This window comes from Xylocopa sonorina, chromosome 11 (assembly GCF_050948175.1).
Source record: "Xylocopa sonorina isolate GNS202 chromosome 11, iyXylSono1_principal, whole genome shotgun sequence".
In the NCBI taxonomy this organism is placed as follows: domain Eukaryota; kingdom Metazoa; phylum Arthropoda; class Insecta; order Hymenoptera; family Apidae; genus Xylocopa; species Xylocopa sonorina.
In genome coordinates this window covers 1,121,588-1,143,657 of record NC_135203.1, presented here as the reverse complement: position 1 = coordinate 1,143,657, position 22,070 = coordinate 1,121,588, and the positions used below count along the sequence as shown (strand labels likewise).

The 22,070-nt window shown below is 39.1% G+C and overlaps 2 protein-coding genes across 10 annotated transcripts in view; one reads left to right on the top strand and one right to left on the bottom strand.

Moving 5' to 3' along the window:
- Positions 1-22,070, top strand: part of LOC143428729 (rho guanine nucleotide exchange factor 10) — a 37,381-nt gene that overhangs the window by 10,657 nt on the left and 4,654 nt on the right. For 4 of the 9 annotated variants that reach the window (XM_076903793.1, XM_076903792.1, XM_076903794.1 and 1 more), the window contains 2 exons: positions 21,169-21,382; positions 21,699-21,936. In XM_076903793.1, the coding sequence (XP_076759908.1) occupies positions 21,169-21,382; positions 21,699-21,936 (452 nt within the window). Of the gene's footprint in view, positions 1-5,306; positions 5,459-6,617; positions 7,038-10,319; positions 10,503-14,342; positions 14,407-14,612; positions 14,948-21,155; positions 21,383-21,698; positions 21,937-22,070 lie in introns of those variants that run through there. The other 5 variants (XM_076903796.1, XM_076903795.1, XM_076903798.1 and 2 more) reach the window with 5 other exon arrangements.
- On the bottom strand, positions 575-5,303 carry LOC143428740 (uncharacterized). Its single transcript, XM_076903840.1, has 5 exons — positions 5,165-5,303; positions 4,090-4,183; positions 2,548-2,650; positions 1,282-1,598; positions 575-981 (listed from the first exon to the last, which is right to left on the bottom strand). The coding sequence occupies exons 1-5, from the start codon at positions 5,205-5,207 to the stop codon at positions 618-620; spliced, it is 921 nt and encodes a 306-aa protein (XP_076759955.1). The 5' UTR covers positions 5,208-5,303; the 3' UTR covers positions 575-617.

Below are 22,070 nucleotides of genomic sequence, written 5' to 3'. Positions count from 1 at the left end.
TCATAGCTTAACGCCGTTATCCTGATATTTCGTTGGTTCTCCTTTCGACAGCGTATAATATTCGTATTGTAATCGATCTCTAACCCTTGATACATCGATGCTTCTCTTGAATCCAACTTACGACCAATTTCGTTCTTAATTTATCGGTTAGTTCTTTCCTTTTTTCCCTCTTTCTTTCATTTCTTAACGTGGCAATCAAAACAGCTGTTGTGGTACACACAATTCAACCATTTCACGGCTGTAATTGTATTGTACAGAAAATTATGTTTAATTATACCGTTATCAAATTTTTATCTTGTTCCAAGATTGTAATAGATATCAAATTTTAGTATCTACTTAATTTTTACTAGTTACCCATCGCGCAGTACGAACTTATAAAATATCAATCAAAAAATCGACCCTTTCCTTTCACATAGAAAACAAAGGCATTTCCATTTCATCCAAAAGCCATACCCCTTACTCTTTGAAAAGTAAAGGGTAAAAGACCGCATTATATAAACTATCTTCCACGTAATCTTATCACATCGTTAATCATTCAGTTACATAATAATTTGTAGAAAGTGGCCAGCTACAGTTCCGTTTTCTTCGTTTCTCCCCTCGCAGCACACTGAGCAATGTCATAGCTTATTAGCAATGCTCTCCACAGCGTGCATCACTCGCAGCATGATAGATCTATTCTCCTCGTCCCGTCGTTTGATGTAGTCGAAGATCTGCTCGATACGTCGATCGGCCCACGATTCACGATACGCCGGCAGTCGGCTCCTCCGCGACTTTCGCAGCCTCTCCTCATTCACGTTACACGGCACCCGTTCTTTGTCCCGGTTCGACGCGACATCGTTCCGACGTAACCTGGATAAAGCCTTTGGACAGCCATCCTCTGATGTCACTTGATCGATTATCAACTCCGTGGCACGTGGTAGTCGCGGCATCGGGTCGCCTCGCGTCTCTCGCTTCCTGCGCGTCGAATTTTTACCCCTCTCTCTGAAAATCGATAAAGAATCCGGTTTTTGATTATAACTAGAAGTAAACTGATACTAAGGGGAGGGTGGAACGAGGAAATCAGATGGCACCAGACAAGACGAAGCTTGATCGCTTCGGTGGCTCTTAAGAGACATCAGCTGGAAATTCTAAAATTGTGAATTGAGAGTTTTAAAGGAGGATTATTAGGTAACAGTGTTTTTATTTATTTTATGAACAGATGGTTCCGCCCTTTTCCACCCAATTTATTATTATTTATTCGCGCTTAACAGAAAAAAATACGTTCACAGTTGATTAATATACCTGTTAACAGTCGAAGGTCGTACTTTCTCGATTTCGATCGAGCAATCGGTATCAAGAGCTGTTAGCTTCTGTTTCGGAAACGAATCGCAGGTTCGACGTTCGATTTCCGGGTCAGACCGCAACAGAAACGTGTCCACGGAGGACACAGGTTCTTCCGGTGTCACGGAGACGTACAGGAATTCGTGAGGATCGATATATTCGTCGCTGATTGGAGTGGTCCCCCGATCGTGTCCGAGAATCTCGTCGATCGCATTGTAAAACGGCCACGAGACGTCATCCGCCTTGTTTTTGTCCCCGTGTACCGGATTTTTCAATTCCTTCAACAGATCACTGTGGCAGATGTATAGTAATAATACGAGAAACAAGCAAAGGATAGCGCCCCAATCCGCGTTTTGTCAATTTCTGTTTCAACTTGGCTTGTCGTTATTCGTAATTTTCACGTGATGCCTTAATAGTTTAAAGGTAATTTTGTAACCAACAATCTTCTTCAAAGAAACACTATGTGAGTTGTTGGTTGTATAGTATTCGGTTGAGTTAGGTTACAGACTACTTTTCCATTGAATCAATGCGCGCTTAAGGTCACTGCTCTGATTCGAGCGACATCTAGATAGTACGAAACGTACTAATATATTTGATGCGAAAAATTTTCTACGGATGATTATTGATGACATTATTATGCGAACAATAAATATCGAATGAAATATTTATGCGCTTAATATTTGTATAGTTGCATTTTTGAATAGTATTTGGTGTATCTGTCGACATCATCAGTTTTCGAATACGTTTAGATATGAGAGTCGAGGAAACATCGAAAGATTAAGTTGAAATGATCGAGTTACTATAATTGATTGCATACTTTCAATTCATGTGACAAAAGATAAATATATTTATAAAAACGGAATCTTTTTGCACGTTGTCTCGATCTATCTCTTTTTCTCGGAAAAAATTCAGGGAATAGTTAAGGTTAACAACAAAAAACTAAACGAGCGGGGGAAGGTTAGCGGTGATGATACTGAGTCGCATAAAAGCAAGAAATCATCGTGTCGAATCCATGCATTCACGGCGGTTTAAATGCGATGTCATCGTGATCGGCTATTTCTCTCTATGCTGTGGCACTTATGTAACGAGGGAGAATCTAAACTGTTTTACTGTGTTTCGTGTCGAAACGGAAACAAATTAGAGTAAAGTATACTAATTTGTACACGGGAATTAACGCGATCTCGACTAATCGATCGAGCAATAGAAGGTGTCTCTGTCTTATCTCACTTTGTATTGCTGCAACAAGTTGGACCATTTCTTCTTCAGCACCCTGTAATGCACGTTAGCCATTATCGTTGGGAATTCGTCTCGCATCTGTTGCAGAATGTACCTAAAATCCATGAGAAAGAAATCGGTACCGAACATTTTAGATAACGGATGATAATGAAACGTGCTCAGTTTCGCTTTGTGCTGCGTATTTTCGCGATTCGCATTCCAAGAAATGAACAGTGAAGACACTATTCGCGATGCAGAATAAAATCGGCCTATTGTTTTGCTCTTATCGACAAGCGTACACATTTAGTAAAGAAACGGTTCAAGAAGAACGGCTTGATAGAATAGAGTTAGCAAGATGATATATCGGATGAAATGCAGTATTGCCGTTCATTTCCGTTTCCGTTCTTCTGACACGCTGCGTTTAGGGTAGCAGTATAACGTTTCCGTTCATTAAAAGGTGATATATCTAATATACTTTGATAGACGACATGAATAGATGCGTCAAACGAGTAATTTCGTTAATATTCACTTACACGTACTACATATATATATATATATATATATATATATATATATATATATATATATATATATATATATATATATATGTGTGTAATATACTGTATATACAAGTATATGTGTAAATTAATTAAAATGCTGAAAAAGACCATTTTTAATGTAACATTTGTTGGCTTGAAATAATCTTCGTTCTTATTTAACAAAGTAAAATGCGGATAGAGTCCGCTCACTCTTGATATAACGTAGGATGAAATAAAAGCTAAATTTGCAGCGATTTAAACCAGCAGTCATGAACATCTCGCTTTTCTTTCAATTTTCGATATTTTAGTGTTCTACTCTATTTTGGACCTCGTGATTCAATTTTGGCATAAACTTTGTTTCTCAGTTTCACCAGCTACCGCTACTTTCTTTGAGACGTAGACGTTTTTTCTAGTATTTCTACTTGCGTACGCTCTAACGCGAGAAAAAAAAATAAAGAGCGTGACCGATGGTAAAACGAGCCGGCCACGATTGCATTTCAATGTATGGAAAATTATTCGTCCCGTATCTTCTAAATGATGCAAACGAGTCTCTTTTTGTTGGTATTTTTGTGTTCATCGACTGAAAACGAATCCCAGTGTTCCTTTGACTCCAACGGTATTCTGTGACTCCCGGGCATACATTTCGCGCGTTGTATCGTCAGTGAACAGTTTGTGTTTTACTATGAGAGAAAGTGCGAATTGGCGTAACGTATCCATTACATTATGATCTAAAAACAATCGAAAACTCAAACTTTCTTTGACCAAGTATGTTTTAAACTCATTTTGGAGTAAAGTGTACTATTATAAATACATTTCTACAGGCGTTCTATCTAAAAATTGATTTAACTACAATTCGTCATATATTTATAAAACAAACAAATTTATATTATTGTCTCTAGAAATTTTGATACGTTTGAAAGGAAAAAAATAGAATTTTTCGAAGCCTCTCACAATGTGATGAGAAGAGAGAAAAAGGGAAAGTTAGCTTAGTTCATGTGATGCGTATTGTACTTACTGCCATCCAGCTTGAGCGGAATATTTGCGACCGGTGAAAAGCTTTCCATTATCCCGTCGAAGCTGAATGAAACGGCAGGTGAGATTCTCGGTCCCTGTGGACATCCGCAAAATAGGAGGGGAATCGCTGCAACTACCTGCGTGACTCGCGATTATTATCGCCGTAGTCGTGGTAACGATTCCTATTAGGTGCTTATTATACTGACGAAGGAATGTCGTCTCTTGGAGCACGGAGCAGACGGAGACCGGTTGTCGTGGTGAAAAAAAAGTGAAAAAAGGAATGGAAAAAGAAACGAGATAATGGGAAGAATAACAATACGAACCTATGTGATTTAATAGCGCGGGAACACATGGATAGCCGCGCACGAGCCGCGTTACGCATTTCTTCGAGTCGCTCGTGTGCATCGAGATAGGTCTGCTGACCATTGTAAAAACGAGAGTTAACGATTTGGTTACATGACCGATAAAATATCGTGGCATGGATGATCACGTTGTTATATTAGTTACGGATGAAAGAAAGGTTCAAGGGAAAAAAGGAAGTAAAAGATGCTGATGGAAAGGACAACAATGGGTAAGCAAGAAAATTGACTGCTGGCGCAGTCGCGAACGCGCGCAAATCTTTAGTGGTTGCAGTTAATGCGTCATGACACAAATGCTGCGTATACTCCGTGCACTGTAAATTATTATTCCAATGAACGGTAATATATAACAGCGAAAATAGTTATTATTTGAATTGAATGAAGTTGCAAATAGTAATTAAAATCAAGCAGAGGAAATTGGGAATGCGCAGCGTAAGCGAAGGAAGGGAGTAGCGTAACTATGATGACGTAAGAGAAATGCGACTACGAGTTGCGTATCGTAATATGTACATCTACGTAGCAAAATGGCTCATAATGACTGACGTATGCGTGTACGCGGGACGAATAAAAATATAAATAAATTCAAGTTCCAAACACAATCGGTATTAATTGCGATGATAAACGTCGTACCAAGCACGAAAGAAGGAATCGTGTACACGTGGTTTTTGTCGAAATACACCGAGCAGAGAGCAATTTATTCTACAAATCAGAACTCACATCGAAATTTCGCATGCTGAGAGGCCTGCATCGTGATGAACATTCGTTAAGAGTTTGCAGAGGAACGAACATACACATGAAAACTTCTCATGGTCTGAGATTCGGATGCATACTAAAATCTAGACCTGATTTCAGTCCTTACCGAAGAATTAGGGGGGAGTAACACGCAATACAGTCCACTACCGCCGTGGTGGAAGCTGCGAATGTATATTTGGTGGGGACACGAAATACATACTTGAACAGTACACAGACGAGTTGATCCACGGGCAAGGCTACTCTTTGGATGGATGCCAAGTAAGAAAGGAAAACAAACTGCATCGCCATCTCTCATTAAAACTACACAACAGCTCTTTTTCCTGTTGCTCGATCATCCGTACTCTGTTCTCTTGATTCACTGTGTTATCGACCATATTCCATATTATATTCCAACGAGTAATGTCGATCCTTTAATCAGTCGTTGACAAAAATGTTTCGTTAGTAATATGTATTGTAGAAATCTTAGAAATTTCAGTTCCAAATTTGGTTAGCAGGGATTAATATATTTTCACACGATTTGTGGAATGTTAAAATAGTGTGTCGATATAAACTATCGGATACAATACTGTAATAAATATTTAGAACCAGAATTAGGCAAATTCAGTAAATCTGACGTCAGTAAACGAATATAGAGTTGCATTAAAAATTTGACACTTTAAAAATGAGTAATTAGCATAAAATTAGGCTTCTAAATATTTTTTTTTCCTTTTAGAAATAAGAATAAATTCTAAATTGTCTTTGGTTTGTTTTGTTCATGGGATTGGAATTTTTCCAAGAATATTTCATTGTACTATCCCTTCTAAGAAAGAAGGTGGAAAGCTGGGCAGATATTTTCAACAATAATTCTCAAAGTCCAGCTGCTGTGCGCTTTTACCGTTCAACAATACCCCAGGTCAAAGGATCGTGCTTTTATCCTATTCGTTTAGGAACGCAAGTTCTCGCGATCAAGTTCAAGCGTTTCACGTGGCGCCACATGGCGACCGTTTCTGTAAACCGCCGTAAAATGATAAGGCCATCTCTGTTTCCCTTTCTCTATGTTAATCGCATCCTCTTCGTCTACCTCTTTTTTCTTTTTCTCCTTTCTTCCGCTCGGTACACGCAGAATGGGCTTACTCTTCCATTGTACCTCTCTGTCCAGTTTCTTTCATCTTTATTTCTCTCGAGTTAGCTCGCCAATCTCTCTCTCTCTCTTTCTCACTTCCGTACCACGCACAGCCTACTCACTCTTTCACTCTCTCTCTGACTTTCTCTCTCGTTTCTAAGTTGCAGCACCCTGTATTCCATTCTTTCGTTCAGTGTGTCTCTCTTTTAGCCAGGTCAACACAGCCTCGATCATGCTCCCTCTCTCTTTTTCTCCCTCTCGAGCAGCCTCTCTATCTCTCCTCCATGCCCTTCGTTTCCATGCAACCTCCCTCAGTGCGTGACGGGTCCGCGGGCTACGGAGAGCCAGAGAGGCGCGCGCGCGGCCATGTTTACTCTGTTTCGGTGGCGTTTCTTTGTCGTATACGACGCATACTTATCGGTGCACGTTGCGATATTAATTATGCCCGCGGCTGGCCGCGTGACCACGTGTACGGCGTGATTTTTCAACCGTCAACCGTATTCCCCTGTGCTGGAGCAGTGTCGTTTCGCGGTTCCCCTGATTGAACGTGAGAGCGTGCGCGCGTATGTTGGCTTCGATAACTCGGTCGCGAGCACATTGCGGAGACGAAAGAAACGACCAGCAGTCGGTGCTCAATAACGAACAGTGGCTTTTAACCTGGAGGACGAAACGCGACAAGAATCGCTCGCCTCCGCGAGATGGAGGAGCTGCATAACGGTGTTATCTTGATCAAGTGTAAGTTTCCTTCCCGTGAGTGCTTGTCAAAATCATCCGCGAAGCCTCGTCTCGTGTACTGCGATTTCGCTTCTGTCGCATGCACGCTCAGTGAAGGCATTCGACTAGAAACAGAACGTTCACCCCTCTGTTATGGACCTATTCGAATTCTTTTTGGCCGTTGCCTTATAAAAATACAACGCTTTATTCTACTATATACATATCGGTGGTGTATCGTTGCTACGAGAGGTACGCGTACGTACGATTTGTCTTGAAACATCCTCAACGGAGGGGTGGAAGTTCATGAACGCTTTTCGTTATTGGGTTATTATTTTTGAAACTAGTGTTCACACTCTCACAGCGGCTGGAACAAATTTAAAATATCAAATTGACTTTGTGGCAATCGTTTCTATTGCGACATAGTCGAATCATTGTTCCGGTAATTGGCATCGGTACGGTTGCGTGGAAACGACGAAACGCCCGTATCATTCGGCGTCAGCTTCAGGACAGTGCCCATTGCGCGTTCTTATTGCCATCGTCCATATGTCTCTTTCTCGTTCATCGCCGGATCCTTCTGCGAATCGTTTTATGACGTGTTTCGTTATCAAATCTTCGTCAAAGTGATTCCGTTTGTGAATCACATTTATTCCTTAAATCGCATATTTCGCGGTGACTGGACGTAAAGTACCTAAATAATATATAAGTAACTTAGTCATTTTAAATGATCGTTACGTTCAATCGTATCCATGAATGTTTTCAAAATATTTTTCTTATACGAAGCAAGCTATTCTCGCAATTTGCAAGCGCCGGAGTCAAATGTGTTTTGCAATTTTATTTCTCATCGAGTCATAAATCCGAGTAAATGTTCGCAGGCGGACCATTATGTCGTAAAACAATTGCATACGCATATCGATGTATCGAATAGTCGCGTATAACACGGACGTTACATCGAAAGATAAACCGTATGTTTTCGCTACGCTATCGAGGTGCATTTGTTGTAATCGGTACGCCTCGTACGGGTTCGATCGAACGGCTCTGTGGTGGTGCACGCGCGACACCTGTGCGGTATCGATTTAAAATTCTAATTCGTCTCGATTCTCGAGATTGGGACGCTTGAGCAACGCATTTGGGGGGACACCTCTGCGCGGTTAGTTAATATGGTAATTTATGCTGAGTGATCTGTGGTCTTATAAACCGGCGGTCAGACGAGTATCGAATGTCTACTAGATCATAGGACCTGTTATTCGTGCGTGGGCGTGCTTTATTTTATAAAACTGTAGATTGAAATGTCATACCGGCTGTCGGTATTTCGCTGGTTATTAAAAATTTACAGTTGTATTCCGTTCGATTTTATTATTGTTCGCATAGAACTTATTGTCATAGATAAATCGCTCGAGATGAATGAAAGGAAACGCGACATCGATAATCCAATTGAATATTCAGACACGAATGAAAAACACCGTATCCTGAATCTCTATAACAGAGGATACACACGTTATCTTGTTCGTGTTCGTAAAACTCTTCGCGAGGCCACGTGGTTTTCTTCGTGCGTTTCTTTAGTGTTTGTTGCACAAGCAGTAAACATTAAAATGTTATCTTCACCAGCTCGAAGCGAGATGTATTACATAAGCAAAGCCTAACTTTTCGCTTGACTAGATAGCGGTATCTAGTTCGTTCGTTTCTGCCGATATCGTTCCACAGTTTGAACTATTTAAAATACATGGTCTATCGCGTTATAAACTTTGTTGGCGTATAAACCTTGTATGTAAGCAAATTTGTAGAGCAAGTATTGAACAAAAAATTTGTGCGACGCATGTCTACATATGTGCAGTCGGGAAACGGGTCGAAAAAACGCAAAACTCAAGGAAAATGGGACACTGACCGTGACAAGCATCATCGCGCATGTATCTGCAACCGCAAAAGGCAATTCATTGCGATAATAGCACGGTAGATAGACGTAATTCGATCCAGTCTGCGTTATTTCACAGGACGGAGTCACTTCGCTTTTCCTAAAAACCTGTTTCGTTTTACTTTTCCTCTCACCGGTGTACCATTAACCGGGGTTCAATGGCTTTAAATATTTTATACGTATATTCACTGCAAAGTTGTCATAAATTCATTAGTCTCTATTTAGAATAGGGTGTAACTCTACATACAAGATATACAATGCAACTTTTAAACATATGTCACGAGCCATAAGAATGTACCGTTCGCGAAAGAAATCGATTCTTCGTTAATCAAATATCGTCATTTGAGAAGAATAGTTCTGAAATGACGACGAAGGAAGTAGCGCGATCCCTTTTGGACTCATTGTTTATAACGTCGGTTGAGGTCGTTGGTCGGTTACGTAATATTCGGTAGGACCTGCATTGAATACTTTTGCATCCATTGAAAATCAGTGGCGACAAACTGGTTTACGTATCCCACTGGCGAAAACAGTTGCCGCCTAATCTCAGTTATGTGTTTTAAATGGGAACGGGGTAGGGGGCCTGGGATAACCGTGTGCGTAGTCGCAGTAAATTCGGCTCCCCGCTAGCGAAAAAGGAAGTATTCTCGTGCCGATGACTCCTCGAATCGTGGACTCTGTCGTCAGAAATAAAGTTAGTGGGGAGCACGTGTGTCACTGTAAAAAGCTGGTCTCTCCGTGAGTCGCTCACACGACTCTGGGTATATAAGCTACATGCTTACAATGAGCATTCAACTGGCGCGCTGTTGCCAGACTTATGTATATAGGCCCACACTTTGCTAGTTGCTTTTATTTAATTGATACGTCTTAAAATTAATATTCGCGTCACGTAACCTCAAAACTTGCACTTTTTCTTTCTCACGTTATGCTTATGCGATTAACTTACTGTAAACGACAATCTTATTTGAAAACAAAGTCGATTTATTCGACTAAAAAATAATTTAAAATAAGAGAACCGATTGATTATCGCGATTGGTTTATGGAAACGTTGGTTTTTAGGAGAAAAGGAGGATTAGGTTAAGGACTGCGAGGGAAACATTTCGCAACGGAAACATAGAACATTTAATCGTTACATTAGGAAACAGAGATAAACGAGACGCGTGGTAGTTAATTGGTAGTATAGGTACAACACAATTCGTCGCGTGTATATACACCTGTGACGCAATACGTTTTACAAGACTCTTCCGGAAGGCAAGGACGGTATTGTGTATCCTGCGTTTAATTGGGTTGCCCTCGCGATTAATTACCATGCCTAGGCTTTTTGCCGCGAGTCATTCAGTAATTTATCTAGTCGTAAAACTAAACGTCCCTACCTCGGTAAAGCGATTCGCAACGTTTTACCAAATATTCTATTCTCAGAAAATACGGGAACAAATTTTAACCGATACACATGGAGCCGCGATGGGAGGCGGCGTACACGTGAATTAAATTCGCGATATTACCCAATATGCTTGTGCGAACGAGAAAGTTCACCGTGGTATGTGGGATGCGTCTTTCGGATATTGCAGCTACCATCTCTGCTCGTCTGCGGGTAAGTACACAGACGGTTGTGCGAGAACGGTCGTATACCTGCGAGTTTGTTGTGCATTGCCGCGTTCCACCTGCATGCTGTATGCCTTATTCGTTCGGCGTGCCTGTTCCTATTTAAACCCCGTGCCAAAGCGGACAGCGGCGCGATTCATCGAAGAGAACCACGCAGAAAGAGTCAAGGGGATGCGTATCCCGCTTCTATTTCTGAACAAAGGAAACAATATACCACGCGGTCGTAGGCGAAGTGCATTTACGTGGGTGTTCGATACAACAGACGTGCTTAACTGGTTCGGCTGGCACGAATTGTCTTACAGGTTTCGAGGCATACTGACGTCGTACAGAGAGCCGGTGCTCGCAACATGCCGCGCTCGAGCATCCGTTCCTACATGCGAGTCGCCTCTAGACGTGCATACAGTTGAAATATAGAAGTTAGAACGCGCGCAATTCCGCGCTTTGTTTATGCTTGCGTTACAATTAATTGGAAGGAAGTACGGTAATTCGCACATTCAGAGAAACATTGTGTGCCGGTTCTTGTCACTAGAGGGACAGTGATCTTTAACACATGGAATATAGTTTCCCAAAAGTATCAGTTTCCGCCTTCATTTCTATGTATTAAATTTCTGGCCTGTTCCTAACATATTCGTGTCTAAGACACGACTCCGCCATTTTAGTAGCCTTACTGATAAGTTCACAAGCAGCTTCCAGGACGAAATGTTCTTCGCTCTGTTAAGAAAGTTTCTTTAGAATTACGTGATGTGGAAGAACGTAGCACTATGTAAAATATGAAAGGATAGATAATATTACAGTTTATAAAGAAAAATTAGTACAAGGTCATGCAAAAGCCAGTATCTGATTGACTTTTCTGATAACTTAATTAACTTCAAATGACAATGCATTTAACTGCTACAGAAAGATTTTTTCCTGCAGAATTTTCTTATTAATATTTAAAACCTAAATCGGATAATATGCATATTGGTTTTCGTTATTTTGCTTACAGAGATAGTTTCTTTCTCTTTTTTTTAACATACGACGTCTGATATTGTTCTCTAATCTACCAGAATTTCTGATTTATGAACACAATCGTTCTCTCAATAGCTGATGGAAGTGAAGTAAAGTCGCGTGTAATTTTTAAACATTAAAGGACAAGAACTCGGAATAAAATTACTTTATTCATTCAAATCAGCGGCTTCTTTATTTATGATCAACGAATAGCGATCAGAAAATCAAATTAGAAAGCAACTTTCTGAAAATTCTGACTATTTCATCTGGCTTCTATAATATGAAGTTTTCGTTACACGATACTTCTCGTTACACCTGCCTGCGATATCGTCGTTTGTTTAAATATTCTTATTTATCGAGGACTAAGTAAGAGTTAGCACACCTGTCGCGCATTTCCTCTACCCTTATCACGGGCGGAGAAAAGAACCGTCCGTACAGAGTAAGCAAACGAAAAGTTGGAGAAGAACGCTTTTAGAAGTAGCCAATTTGCGTGAAAAATAGTTCTCCGCTGAAGTTCCCTCTTTGCGCGTGAATTCGTAGTGCGTAATAAAGTTCGAAATAGCAGAATAGAAATCAGTGTCTTCGTGTCCTTTCTATAGGAATACGTGGGTGCTCGAATAGAGTACACGCTCGTACTCCTGCTTGTATGTTCTTAGACCAATCGTGAATCGTGAAGGATTTAATCAGAGACAAGCAATGGAGGTGGGCAAAAATTATGGTAGCGTCAATTAGTTGTTAGTGTTCAATGGCGTTTTAAATTAATTGACCTTGCTCAATTCACCACCATTTTCAATTTGTTTCTTAATTTCAAAACGTTTGAGACTTTTGATACTGATCTTTGAGACTTGATAATAATATCAGTAAGATCAGATAGTACTGAATGCACAACGTGTGCAGATTGTGTCCCAGGAAGTTGTATTTGACAACAGTCTTACAATAGCAGCTTTATTGGATTCTGCTCACGAGGTACTTGTAGATTATGATATTGGAGCCCTCTCGTACGGCCATTTGTGCGTATTTTGTGTATGCTATCGTGCCGACACGAAGAGTTGACGAATTAGACTAGGGGCACAACCGATAAAACATGACCGAGACTATATTGTTTCGGTATTCCATTAGCCAGTAACTTGCGTAAATTATTCACGCCCATACCAATCTCTGCGAATACGCGTCTCACATGTTTAAAGATAAACGACGAATAGAATATCGGTAGCAACAAGTTTGTAACATTTGAAGAGTCAATTGGTACACGCAAGGACTCCAGTCGCGAACTCGGAATCGACTTAAACTGTTTGATAAGTATTCAACGTTCCGCTATTGTTTCGTAGTAGCTATTAAATCGTACTAGTTGTTCGCGTTTCGTTTTTCAGTTTATTTCAGTTAGAGCGGTAACCGAATGCTTCCTGATTCGAAATTTCGACGTAAATGACCCAAGCGACTCACGCTTCCCCCATAAGTGGCCTGTGCGACTCACGTTAGCATAGCAAATCGCATAAGTGATCTATGGGCTTGTGGCGAATCAGCCAAATGACCCACGTCGCCTGCAGCGAATCGACTAGGTGACCCACGCTATTTGTGGCTAATTATTACCGTGACCCGCGTCTTAAATCACTTGTGAGGGTAATAGACCACTTTTACCATAGTTTATTTGCGAAATGACCTACATTGAAAGATAATATGTGTACCAGTAATATAAATCCTTATCATAGACTTAAATTTTCCTACTAGATCGCTATAGTTAGATATCCAATGCTAATACGTGTTAACAATAATAATAAAAACAACAATAATAATAATAAGGCCACGCATAACACGAACTACAGATCAATCACATATAGAACAATGAAACGGCATGATAATTATTCTCCTTATTTTATTCCGCCGGCTTCGTTTTATAAATTCCCATTATCCGTTAAGATCCTTCACACTCGACTCAATGGATCTAATTCAGCATGTGCGAATCACGGTATCCGCGAGGTCATCACTTGACTAATTTCATTCATCTACCTTCTTTATACGTCTGTATAATATTGCGAACAGTTTGATAATAACATACAATATAGGCGCGATAAAGAGAAGAAATATCAACTAAGCAAAGTATAGAATAGTAAAAAGAAAACTTTTTTAAATGATTGTTATTCAATTTACTTTTTACATGAAAACGAGTAATTCACTTTGCCCGTTAACCGATCTTATAGAGCGCGATCTTATCAGGAAATATAGCGTTGAACCGAACGGAGAGTAACGCTCCCCGATATCTCGTTCCCTCCCTGTTGCGTTCACGTGTCCTCGTCGTTCAAACATTCATTTCTACCCTGCGGTCGTCGGTGTGATCGAAGGTACAGAACGCGACGGTCGCGTAAGCGAGAATGTTGACGGCGCAGACGCGTGAAACGCATGCGCACGTGCTATCGCGTGCATCGTGCGAGACAAGCTCGCGCACGTCCCTCTGTTTCTCCTTTCCGCGAGAAGCATATACGTGAGCCGATCACGGCGGAGCAACCAGTGACGCGACTCGCGAGAGAATAGTGTCGGTCGTGTGCTCCGACTTGACGGTCGTGTTCCTTTTCTATCGTCGAATCCGCTTCTGTTTACATCGTACGTTTTGAAAAAGTGAACAAGAGTGTCGCGAGTTGTAGGATAAATCAATAGTGTAGCTTATTCGATATACCGCGATCTCTGCGATATATCGATTGTCAACACTGTGATAAGATGGACACTGTTCGATGGTGTGCTCGCGTTTCTTTTCTCTGGACAACCTCCGATTCTGAAGAAGAGCATGCTTGATGTAACCACCGCATCGTCCATGGTTGAAATTCTGAGGAGGGTGCTAGACTGTATCATTAGTATCGAAGTTTCATTCTGTTAAGCTGAACTATTCAGTGGGTTAGTAAAGTCGCGAACATTCGGAACGCTTTTGATTGTTTATAATACATTGTACGGACGAATGTCAGGAGTCGGTTGTTGGTGCTGAATTAATTTGCATAAGGATTTAGCAAAGTACTGTATACTTGCGAGGCATAAGTTTAATTATGAGGGTAATAAACGAATGATTAGAATGGTGAGAGCAGAATAAATTTCGCGTTCTTCGATAGAAATGTATGCAATATCTGAATCATATATATACGAGAAGACATGAATTAGTTATTTTATTCCTGACATATATAAAAACGTATTCAAATATTCCAACAAGGAGCACAGTATTAATACTATGCAAATGCAACATGCATAAGTTAATAGGACTAAAGCAAAAGGAATACTCGGCAAAGAAACATTTATTCCTCCGGGACAAATCTACTTGTTACGTTTTATAAAGTTCGCACTCCAACGACGCGGAATTGTGGACACAACTGGACGTTCATTTCTCCATATATATTTACTCGTGAGAAAAGAACGAGTGGGTAGCTTAGAATGAGAAAGAAACAATAGAGGAACGGTTAGTACCAGCCATGTTGTATTAAATCGAACACAGTTATATTTATTTCATGTCAATTGCAGAAAATAAAATTCATTAGTTTTCATTGATAGGTAAATCGATTGAGCAGAAAAACACAATTTTCTCTCTCTCTCTCTCTCTCTCTCTTTCTCTTTGAAATCTAACCTTCCTTTAAAATAACTATAGCTGAAAATCTCTTTCTCGAGCTTTACGTTCCTCGAAATAATCACGTGTTCGCTCGTGTGAAGTTTCGAACCTCCTAAACGTTCTGTCGTGGACCACGAGGTATACAGAGAGATGAAATATGGTTAACGAATTTCTTTTCTGCTTTCTCGGGAGTTCGTTTATAAAAGCGCACGAAAAGCCATGAAAATCCGTTTTCTTTCTCATGTAAAAACACGTGCTCTGGCGTCTGGTATGCAGCACGCGCTAGATACGTTTGTACTCTCTCGCGTTCACCCGTGCGTGCACTGGCCGCGTGGGTAGACGACGATACGTTTTCAAACATTTTCGTTCGTGAAAGTTCGTGTTGCGACATGGCGGTGAAAAAATAATTCGAGTGTTGTTCGGTGAATCGAGAAAACGAATCATCCTTTTGGCTGCGCAGTTCTCAGTGAGGTTCGAAGTAGCGATGGACCGTTCTGTCTTCGCTACTTATGGAAACGGTAGAGGTTTTGCCCCCTGTAATTCTTGTTACTGACGTTGTTGAATTACAATTGCGATTATTTACGACATTTATTAAATTCCATGGTGGTTTTTATTTGAATAATTCAATCTTTTTGGAGGGAAGTGAAAATTTGATAAAGTAGGCCATCTTTTTAAATTGGGTGAGTACAATATTTGCATGAACGCTTCTAGTAGTGCGAGATAATTGAATCATACTCACCCACTTATCATAGATTTGTTTCTTTTGTAGATCTAATAAAATTCTTCCTCGCAGTAATCAAAATTTTTCTCAGCACTGAATATATCTAACAAATATATAACTAACAGATTATAAATTTAGCTAATAAAGTACTAATAAAATGTATGTATATATAATAATAAGAATCACAATACAATGGAAAAGAAGGTACATAATTTGTACTTATAGCTAATCACTATGCGTAAATGGATCAATATTTGATTAATATTGAAACGTTTAAGCATTTTTTAAAGAGCCGCTAAATTGCCAGTTGTTCCTCTTATTATTGAACATAATTTTCTTGATCGCTGCATACGATGCATGGAGGCGCGATAATCGACTTCCTGCGTACGAGTAAACGTACGAAACACAAGGGGTGTCACAACCGGTCGTGTTTATCTGCAAAGACAGTAATGATCGAGTCTGCCAACGATGTAGCGATCGATGATTTATCCTTTAAACCCCGGATCTACTAGTCGTTGTTTTTCATTCTTCGAACTGTCCGTTCAAAGAGCATCGATGCATTGTTTTCCACCGCTTCACTGAAATTTGATAAATCCCACAACAAAGTACGAGCTGTGCGTTTATACGCGCGCTCTCTCGTACCATGTTGCGATAATCGGCGAAGAACTTATGGTTCTGCGCTGATCTTATCGGTGAGGGTATGCAAACTGAAATTATCACTGACACTTTTTAAATCTCGGGTGAATACAGTCCGTCTAAGGAAAGCTCAAGGAGTGCCGGAAATCATGAGAAATTTGGCGAATCGAGTCTTGTAATGTTAAACTCTTCACTGCATTTTTCACATTGCATTAGCGGTCGAAACTGAATATTTTCGTATAACGTGCAAGATTGAACTGAAATCTCTGTTTATTCTTCTTTTATTCCCTTTTTAATTCGTACGAGATACTCGAGCCGTAAAAGCAAGCCTGTATGTCAGTCTCGAGGCCGAACTGACGTGGCCAGCGAACGTTCTGAATGCGTTATGTGTCGTTTGCGGCGGTTTCCGGTTTGCGAGAGGAAAGGATATGGCGTAAAAATCGTATTCTTTTTGTCTATGATGTTTTTATCCTTGAACGTTTACCCTTCTTTTGTTGCAGAAACCTGATTTCAGGTAATGCAACTATTTTTTTATTCTTTGTTTTTTTTTGGATTATTCTTCGCAAAGAACGAATCGCTAAAACTACGTATACGGAGATTTTCGTTTTAATACTATTATTAGTTTTTCTTCTTTTTTTTTAAATCATATTGAGAGTAGAATTGCAAACACAATGGTTAGAACAAAGATGAAATTATTAAGGCTCAGCACCTACATACATGCGCATAACAATAAGTTTTTACGCGAGATCGTTTTACCTATAATACTTGTCTTTACCATTTAAAGAGAAGTGACGTAATCTTTAGTCGTGTACTTTAAAATTACACTGCTGATATATCCCTAGAGACCGCAGCACTAGTCGGTAAACGTGATTCATATACATCATTGTCCATAACGTTGTACTACATATTAGCGTGCAACATCTTCAGACAGGTTATATAATACATATATAGTATGCTTCGGTTATGATCGTACATAATATAGAAACGAGCATAGAATTATTTGCAAAGCGATTAAGATCATCCAGGATAGCCTTGGTCTTGATACTGTACACTTTTCCTCGAATCGCATCATCTTTGTGAAGAAGCGATATCTTTTGAGTTCTCTCGTTGAGAAATCGAGTTTTATCTATTGCGATATTCATACCAGCCAGAATGTTCTAATGTTTTACGAAACGGCTCACAAACTCAGACGTATACATATATTAAGCGCATCATATTATGTAACGCCGCGACGTGACACATGCCCAATGGCTAATCCATTAAAGACATAGATCCAAGGTTCTTGTAGTATCGGTAAAAAAGTAACACGACGTACCGACAGTGGAACCGTACGAGTTTAACGGAAGATGGTACATAACCTTCGTTTTCTTTTTCTTTAGCAAGCTTCTATTCAAATAAATTAGAGTATAAGAGTAGTTTTCAAGACATTTTTACAACACATCTGTCTCTTTCCTATATACATGTAAGAAACTATACTATTCATACTGGTATACTTATTGCACAAACTTGATACTTGTGACTTAATGAATTCATTAACGTCATTGCTGTATTAGAGAACTAATTATTGTCATTACAACCGGACGTTTATCTGACGACCATGATTGTGTATCAAATATACATTCGAACACAGCGAGGTTAATAGGTGAAACATTAAGTGAATATCAGTAGGCACAGTTGCGTTGATCATGCAGCTCTCTAGGAAATGATAAAGAATCTCTATATACATGCAAAACATGTCCAACACAGGGAGGAATTTACAAAAGCTTGGCGATATTCATCGTACTCAGTATTCGTTCGCATCATTCTCCGAACAACGTTCGCAATATAAATTCAATCTAAATGAAAAAAAAAATGTTTTTCACATAATGCAAAGCAGCGTTTTACTGTATAGATACACATTGATACACGTAATCACTACGAGTTACAACTTTAAAAGAATTTGAAATCGCTTTTGGATAGTATATAATGCGTTAATTATTCGCATTATGCATAATCTAATATCGTCACAGTAAATTGTACCATGGTTCTTATATCGATTTTAAAGCTTTCAGCACATACATTATATTCGCGTATTCGTCATTTTTTTCAGATTCTTTTATTAACGTACGAGACAAAGAACGCGATTTCCTTCGAACTTGAACTTAGGTTCCTTTCTCCGGCAATTAGCAACCACTGTAAGGCTAACTGTCCCTTGTGCGGAAGCAGCAGCTTCCACGCGTTGTTGGTTTTATTGGGTCTTCCGGTGTGCATGCCGCGTTCAAGTTACTTTGGTGTTAACACTGGGGTGACTATCTGGTTAACGCGACTCGTTCTGCGTTTCATCCACTCTTTCCCACATTTATAAATGACGCGTTAACGTTTACGCGTATCCAACTGGTTTAAGCAAATTTAACTTCAACTCTGACTGTACTTTTTCACAGAATATTTGCGAATTAAATTGGTAATTATCGTCTTTTTTTTTCTTTTTCTTCTTTCCTATTTACCATCTGTCGGCAATAAAGTATTGAATGTTATTCAAAATGAACATATTTGTATCCGTTAAGAAGTTGAAACGATAAATTAAATGTTTCTGAATGGATAAATGGTATATCGTTGAATTACCTCTTTCTTCGCTTCTATCAGCGCCACGTTATTCTTGACTCTTAAATATATTCTTGCATATCGTAAACAAATTATACATTAGGATAAATTGTGTGGAAACATCAGAACTGTATTTGCCTAATTAGCTGCACAAGGGAATAGGTAAACATCGGTCATTGTCTGGGTTTGTCTACGAAACGTGGGAACGAGTCAAGCATTTAATTCGGACGATTACCGACCGACTAGTTGACAGTTGTCCACACGAAGCTTATAAACCTAGTTAAAAACAAACGATCGAGTCTATCGTTTAGTGCATGTAAAATTAATGCAATTGTAAAATTAACCTTCGTAAAAAAAAGTATCGGCAAAATATATTGTTTATACATTAGACATGTTATTAAGCGTTAAGTTTCCTCAATAACCGAGTCTAAAAGCAAAATACTTTTTCTTACATCCTGATTGTCATTGGTACAAGTGAATTTAAGTCGAATTCCCGTATACACGCCCAATTTAACTGTAAAATGTGGGAAATATTCATTTATGTTATTACGTAGGATAAATATTGGACTCTGAAGATACTTTTTAGAGATACATAATATAATTAAATATTATGTACTCGTGTATGTGGGGTCGCGACCTTGAGCGAGGGTAATACGGGTTATCTTTATCTTTTTCGTCCCGCATCGAGACAATACTATGTTCGCATTAAGTAAAGGTCAACTATACATAAAATAGTTGAACCAACATTATGACTTTGAAGAAATGATTCACGCGTATCCTTATCTGCGTTTATATTATTTCTAAACGTGTTTGCAGTAAGTTTAAAGGTTTTTGTATAACACGATTGAGGCGCGGTTGTTGTTCTTCCATTAGAAAATTGTAGATATTTGAGAAGCTTTTAAAAGAAAGGTAAATACAGAAAGAATAGAAGTTTAAGAAAATTGATAAAAAAAAGGAGTCATTGTTTGCAAACGTGAACTGAACGAGTACGTGAGGGAAATGGCAAATATACAATTATTCCATTGCGAAATCGATTATTGGATGACGTGCACATTCATTCGAAGGAACGCCCACGTTGTGCTCGAAATGATCTTAAAAATATATCATATTTATTGGTAAACATTAATCACAGCTTTCGAGAAAGGAAAAAAGAAAGGAAAATCAATTGTACTTACCTACTTTTTTTCCTAATGAACGTTTGTAATATTTTTATTAACCCCTGAAGAATGGTGATCAAATCTCAAACGATTGACACATGTTGTATAAATAGAGGTTGTCGTCATACGCGTTACTAAAATATAGTTGTATTAAAAGGCGTATGGAAATTAGTTGTGATCTCGAATAGGTCGTTTAGCGAACAATTCTTACGAAACGCGTGCTAGTTATATTAGATTATAATTCCGTGTTCCACTTCTCATATATTAACCCTTTACAGTCCAAAGGTCTGTTCAAAAGCAAGTAAGAATTTATTATTAATTACATTTTAAGGTAATTTAAGTTATAAAAGAAAGTTCCAGTAAACTAAAAAAAAGATGATTAATTAACGAGAACTTTCTTCTTCGTTAATATTTATTTGATTATATTTTAACTAACGCCGAGTCCATCTCGACGTAGAATTGGAAAGGGTTAAAACACATTACTTTTTGGAAGTTTAGTTTTAAGTAGGGCATTAAAGTTTCTATCATTGCGTCGTCAGAGTTACTCGAACATTGAGATCAACCGTGTCTTAATTATCGAGAATCATCCCGTTGAACTAGAAACAATGTCGACAGCTAATATATCTAACGAATACAAGAGCCAACTGTAGGAGTTAGTGTGGATCGTCACGACCCACTTCAATAATTTTGAATTATCTATTCAGTTCTTCGAGAGTACTATCTATTAACCTAGACTCAACGCAGAATCGTTATCTGAAGATTTTCTAACTTCAGTGCCGACTAAATAGTTACAAGATCTGTTCGCGCTTAAAAAAAAAATATTTGCATTTTTTTTTATCTACAAAACGAAAGAAGAAATAGCATTGTTCCTTGTTTTTATCATTCAGTTCTACTCAGTTTCACTGAAAATAATATTGTCGTAGTTTCACTTTATTATGGCGCTCAAGTTCGACTAGTTCAGCTAGACGTGTCGGTTTCAGATGAACCACGTTCAAGGTGCAGATCATGGGATGACGTAGGACCGACTAAAATGGAAACCGTCGGTCAAACGCACAGACAGCACCATCCCTCCTTGGAGGCAACTAGGTCCAACACCTCGACACAGTCGGCTAGAAGCGAGGACTCGTGGTGCTCAGCGTCGGATCATGACCTTTCCTCGGACGACGAGAGTGAGAAGAGTAATATCAGTATTAAGTAAGCACCAATTACGTCGAATGAATATTTTTTTACAATGCCCACGAATGCGGTATTTTATGGCAAAAAATACACCATTTTATAATAAAAAGTACGCCATTCAATAGCATTCATAAAAATACCATTTATTGTCTGTAATATGTTATTTTCCATAATAGTTTTAAGTGATTAAAGCGAAATAGAAAGTTTGCCGGTTTGATTGATTGATTGATTGTTGTTGGTGCAACGAGCGAATCATTGGACTCTTTATTTTCTCACAACGATATCTTTCTGGTGACGTACATAATTAATCGAAACGATTGTTCATTCTCCGCAGAAGTAATTGTCAATTGAGGAACACGTTGCACAAGGCAAGAACGCTGTGCGACAAGTGGAGGTCGCAAAATATGCGAATGAACAATGCCGACCCATTGGATTCGCCCGGAAATCATGGCCGGCTATCTAGATGGTTCAGCATCCGTAGAGGATCGACGCAACAATACGACGTGGATTCCTCTGATACCGCGTCCCTCACCAGTCCAATCAAAACATCTCAAATGCCTCAACTTTGCGAAGTAATTGTCCAGGATGTTACTTTAATTTCACATTGTAGAATAAATTGTTTCGCGCTACCGTTACGTTTTAAAATGTTGTTTAATGTAAAGAGTTGTTTCTCCATTTGCATTTGTTCTACACGCAACATTTAATT

Excerpts from the sequence above, each read along its gene's own strand:
- LOC143428740 (XM_076903840.1), bottom strand. The coding sequence starts at position 5,207 with ATGTTCATCACGATGCAGGCCTCTCAGCATGCGAAATTTCGAT. Across the intron at positions 2,651-4,089 it reads TCCGCTCAAGCTGGATGGCA|GTACATTCTGCAACAGATGC; the intron begins GTAAGTACAATA and ends CATGGATTTTAG. Across the intron at positions 1,599-2,547 it reads ACTTGTTGCAGCAATACAAA|GAATTGAAAAATCCGGTACA; the intron begins GTGAGATAAGAC and ends GATCTGTTGAAG.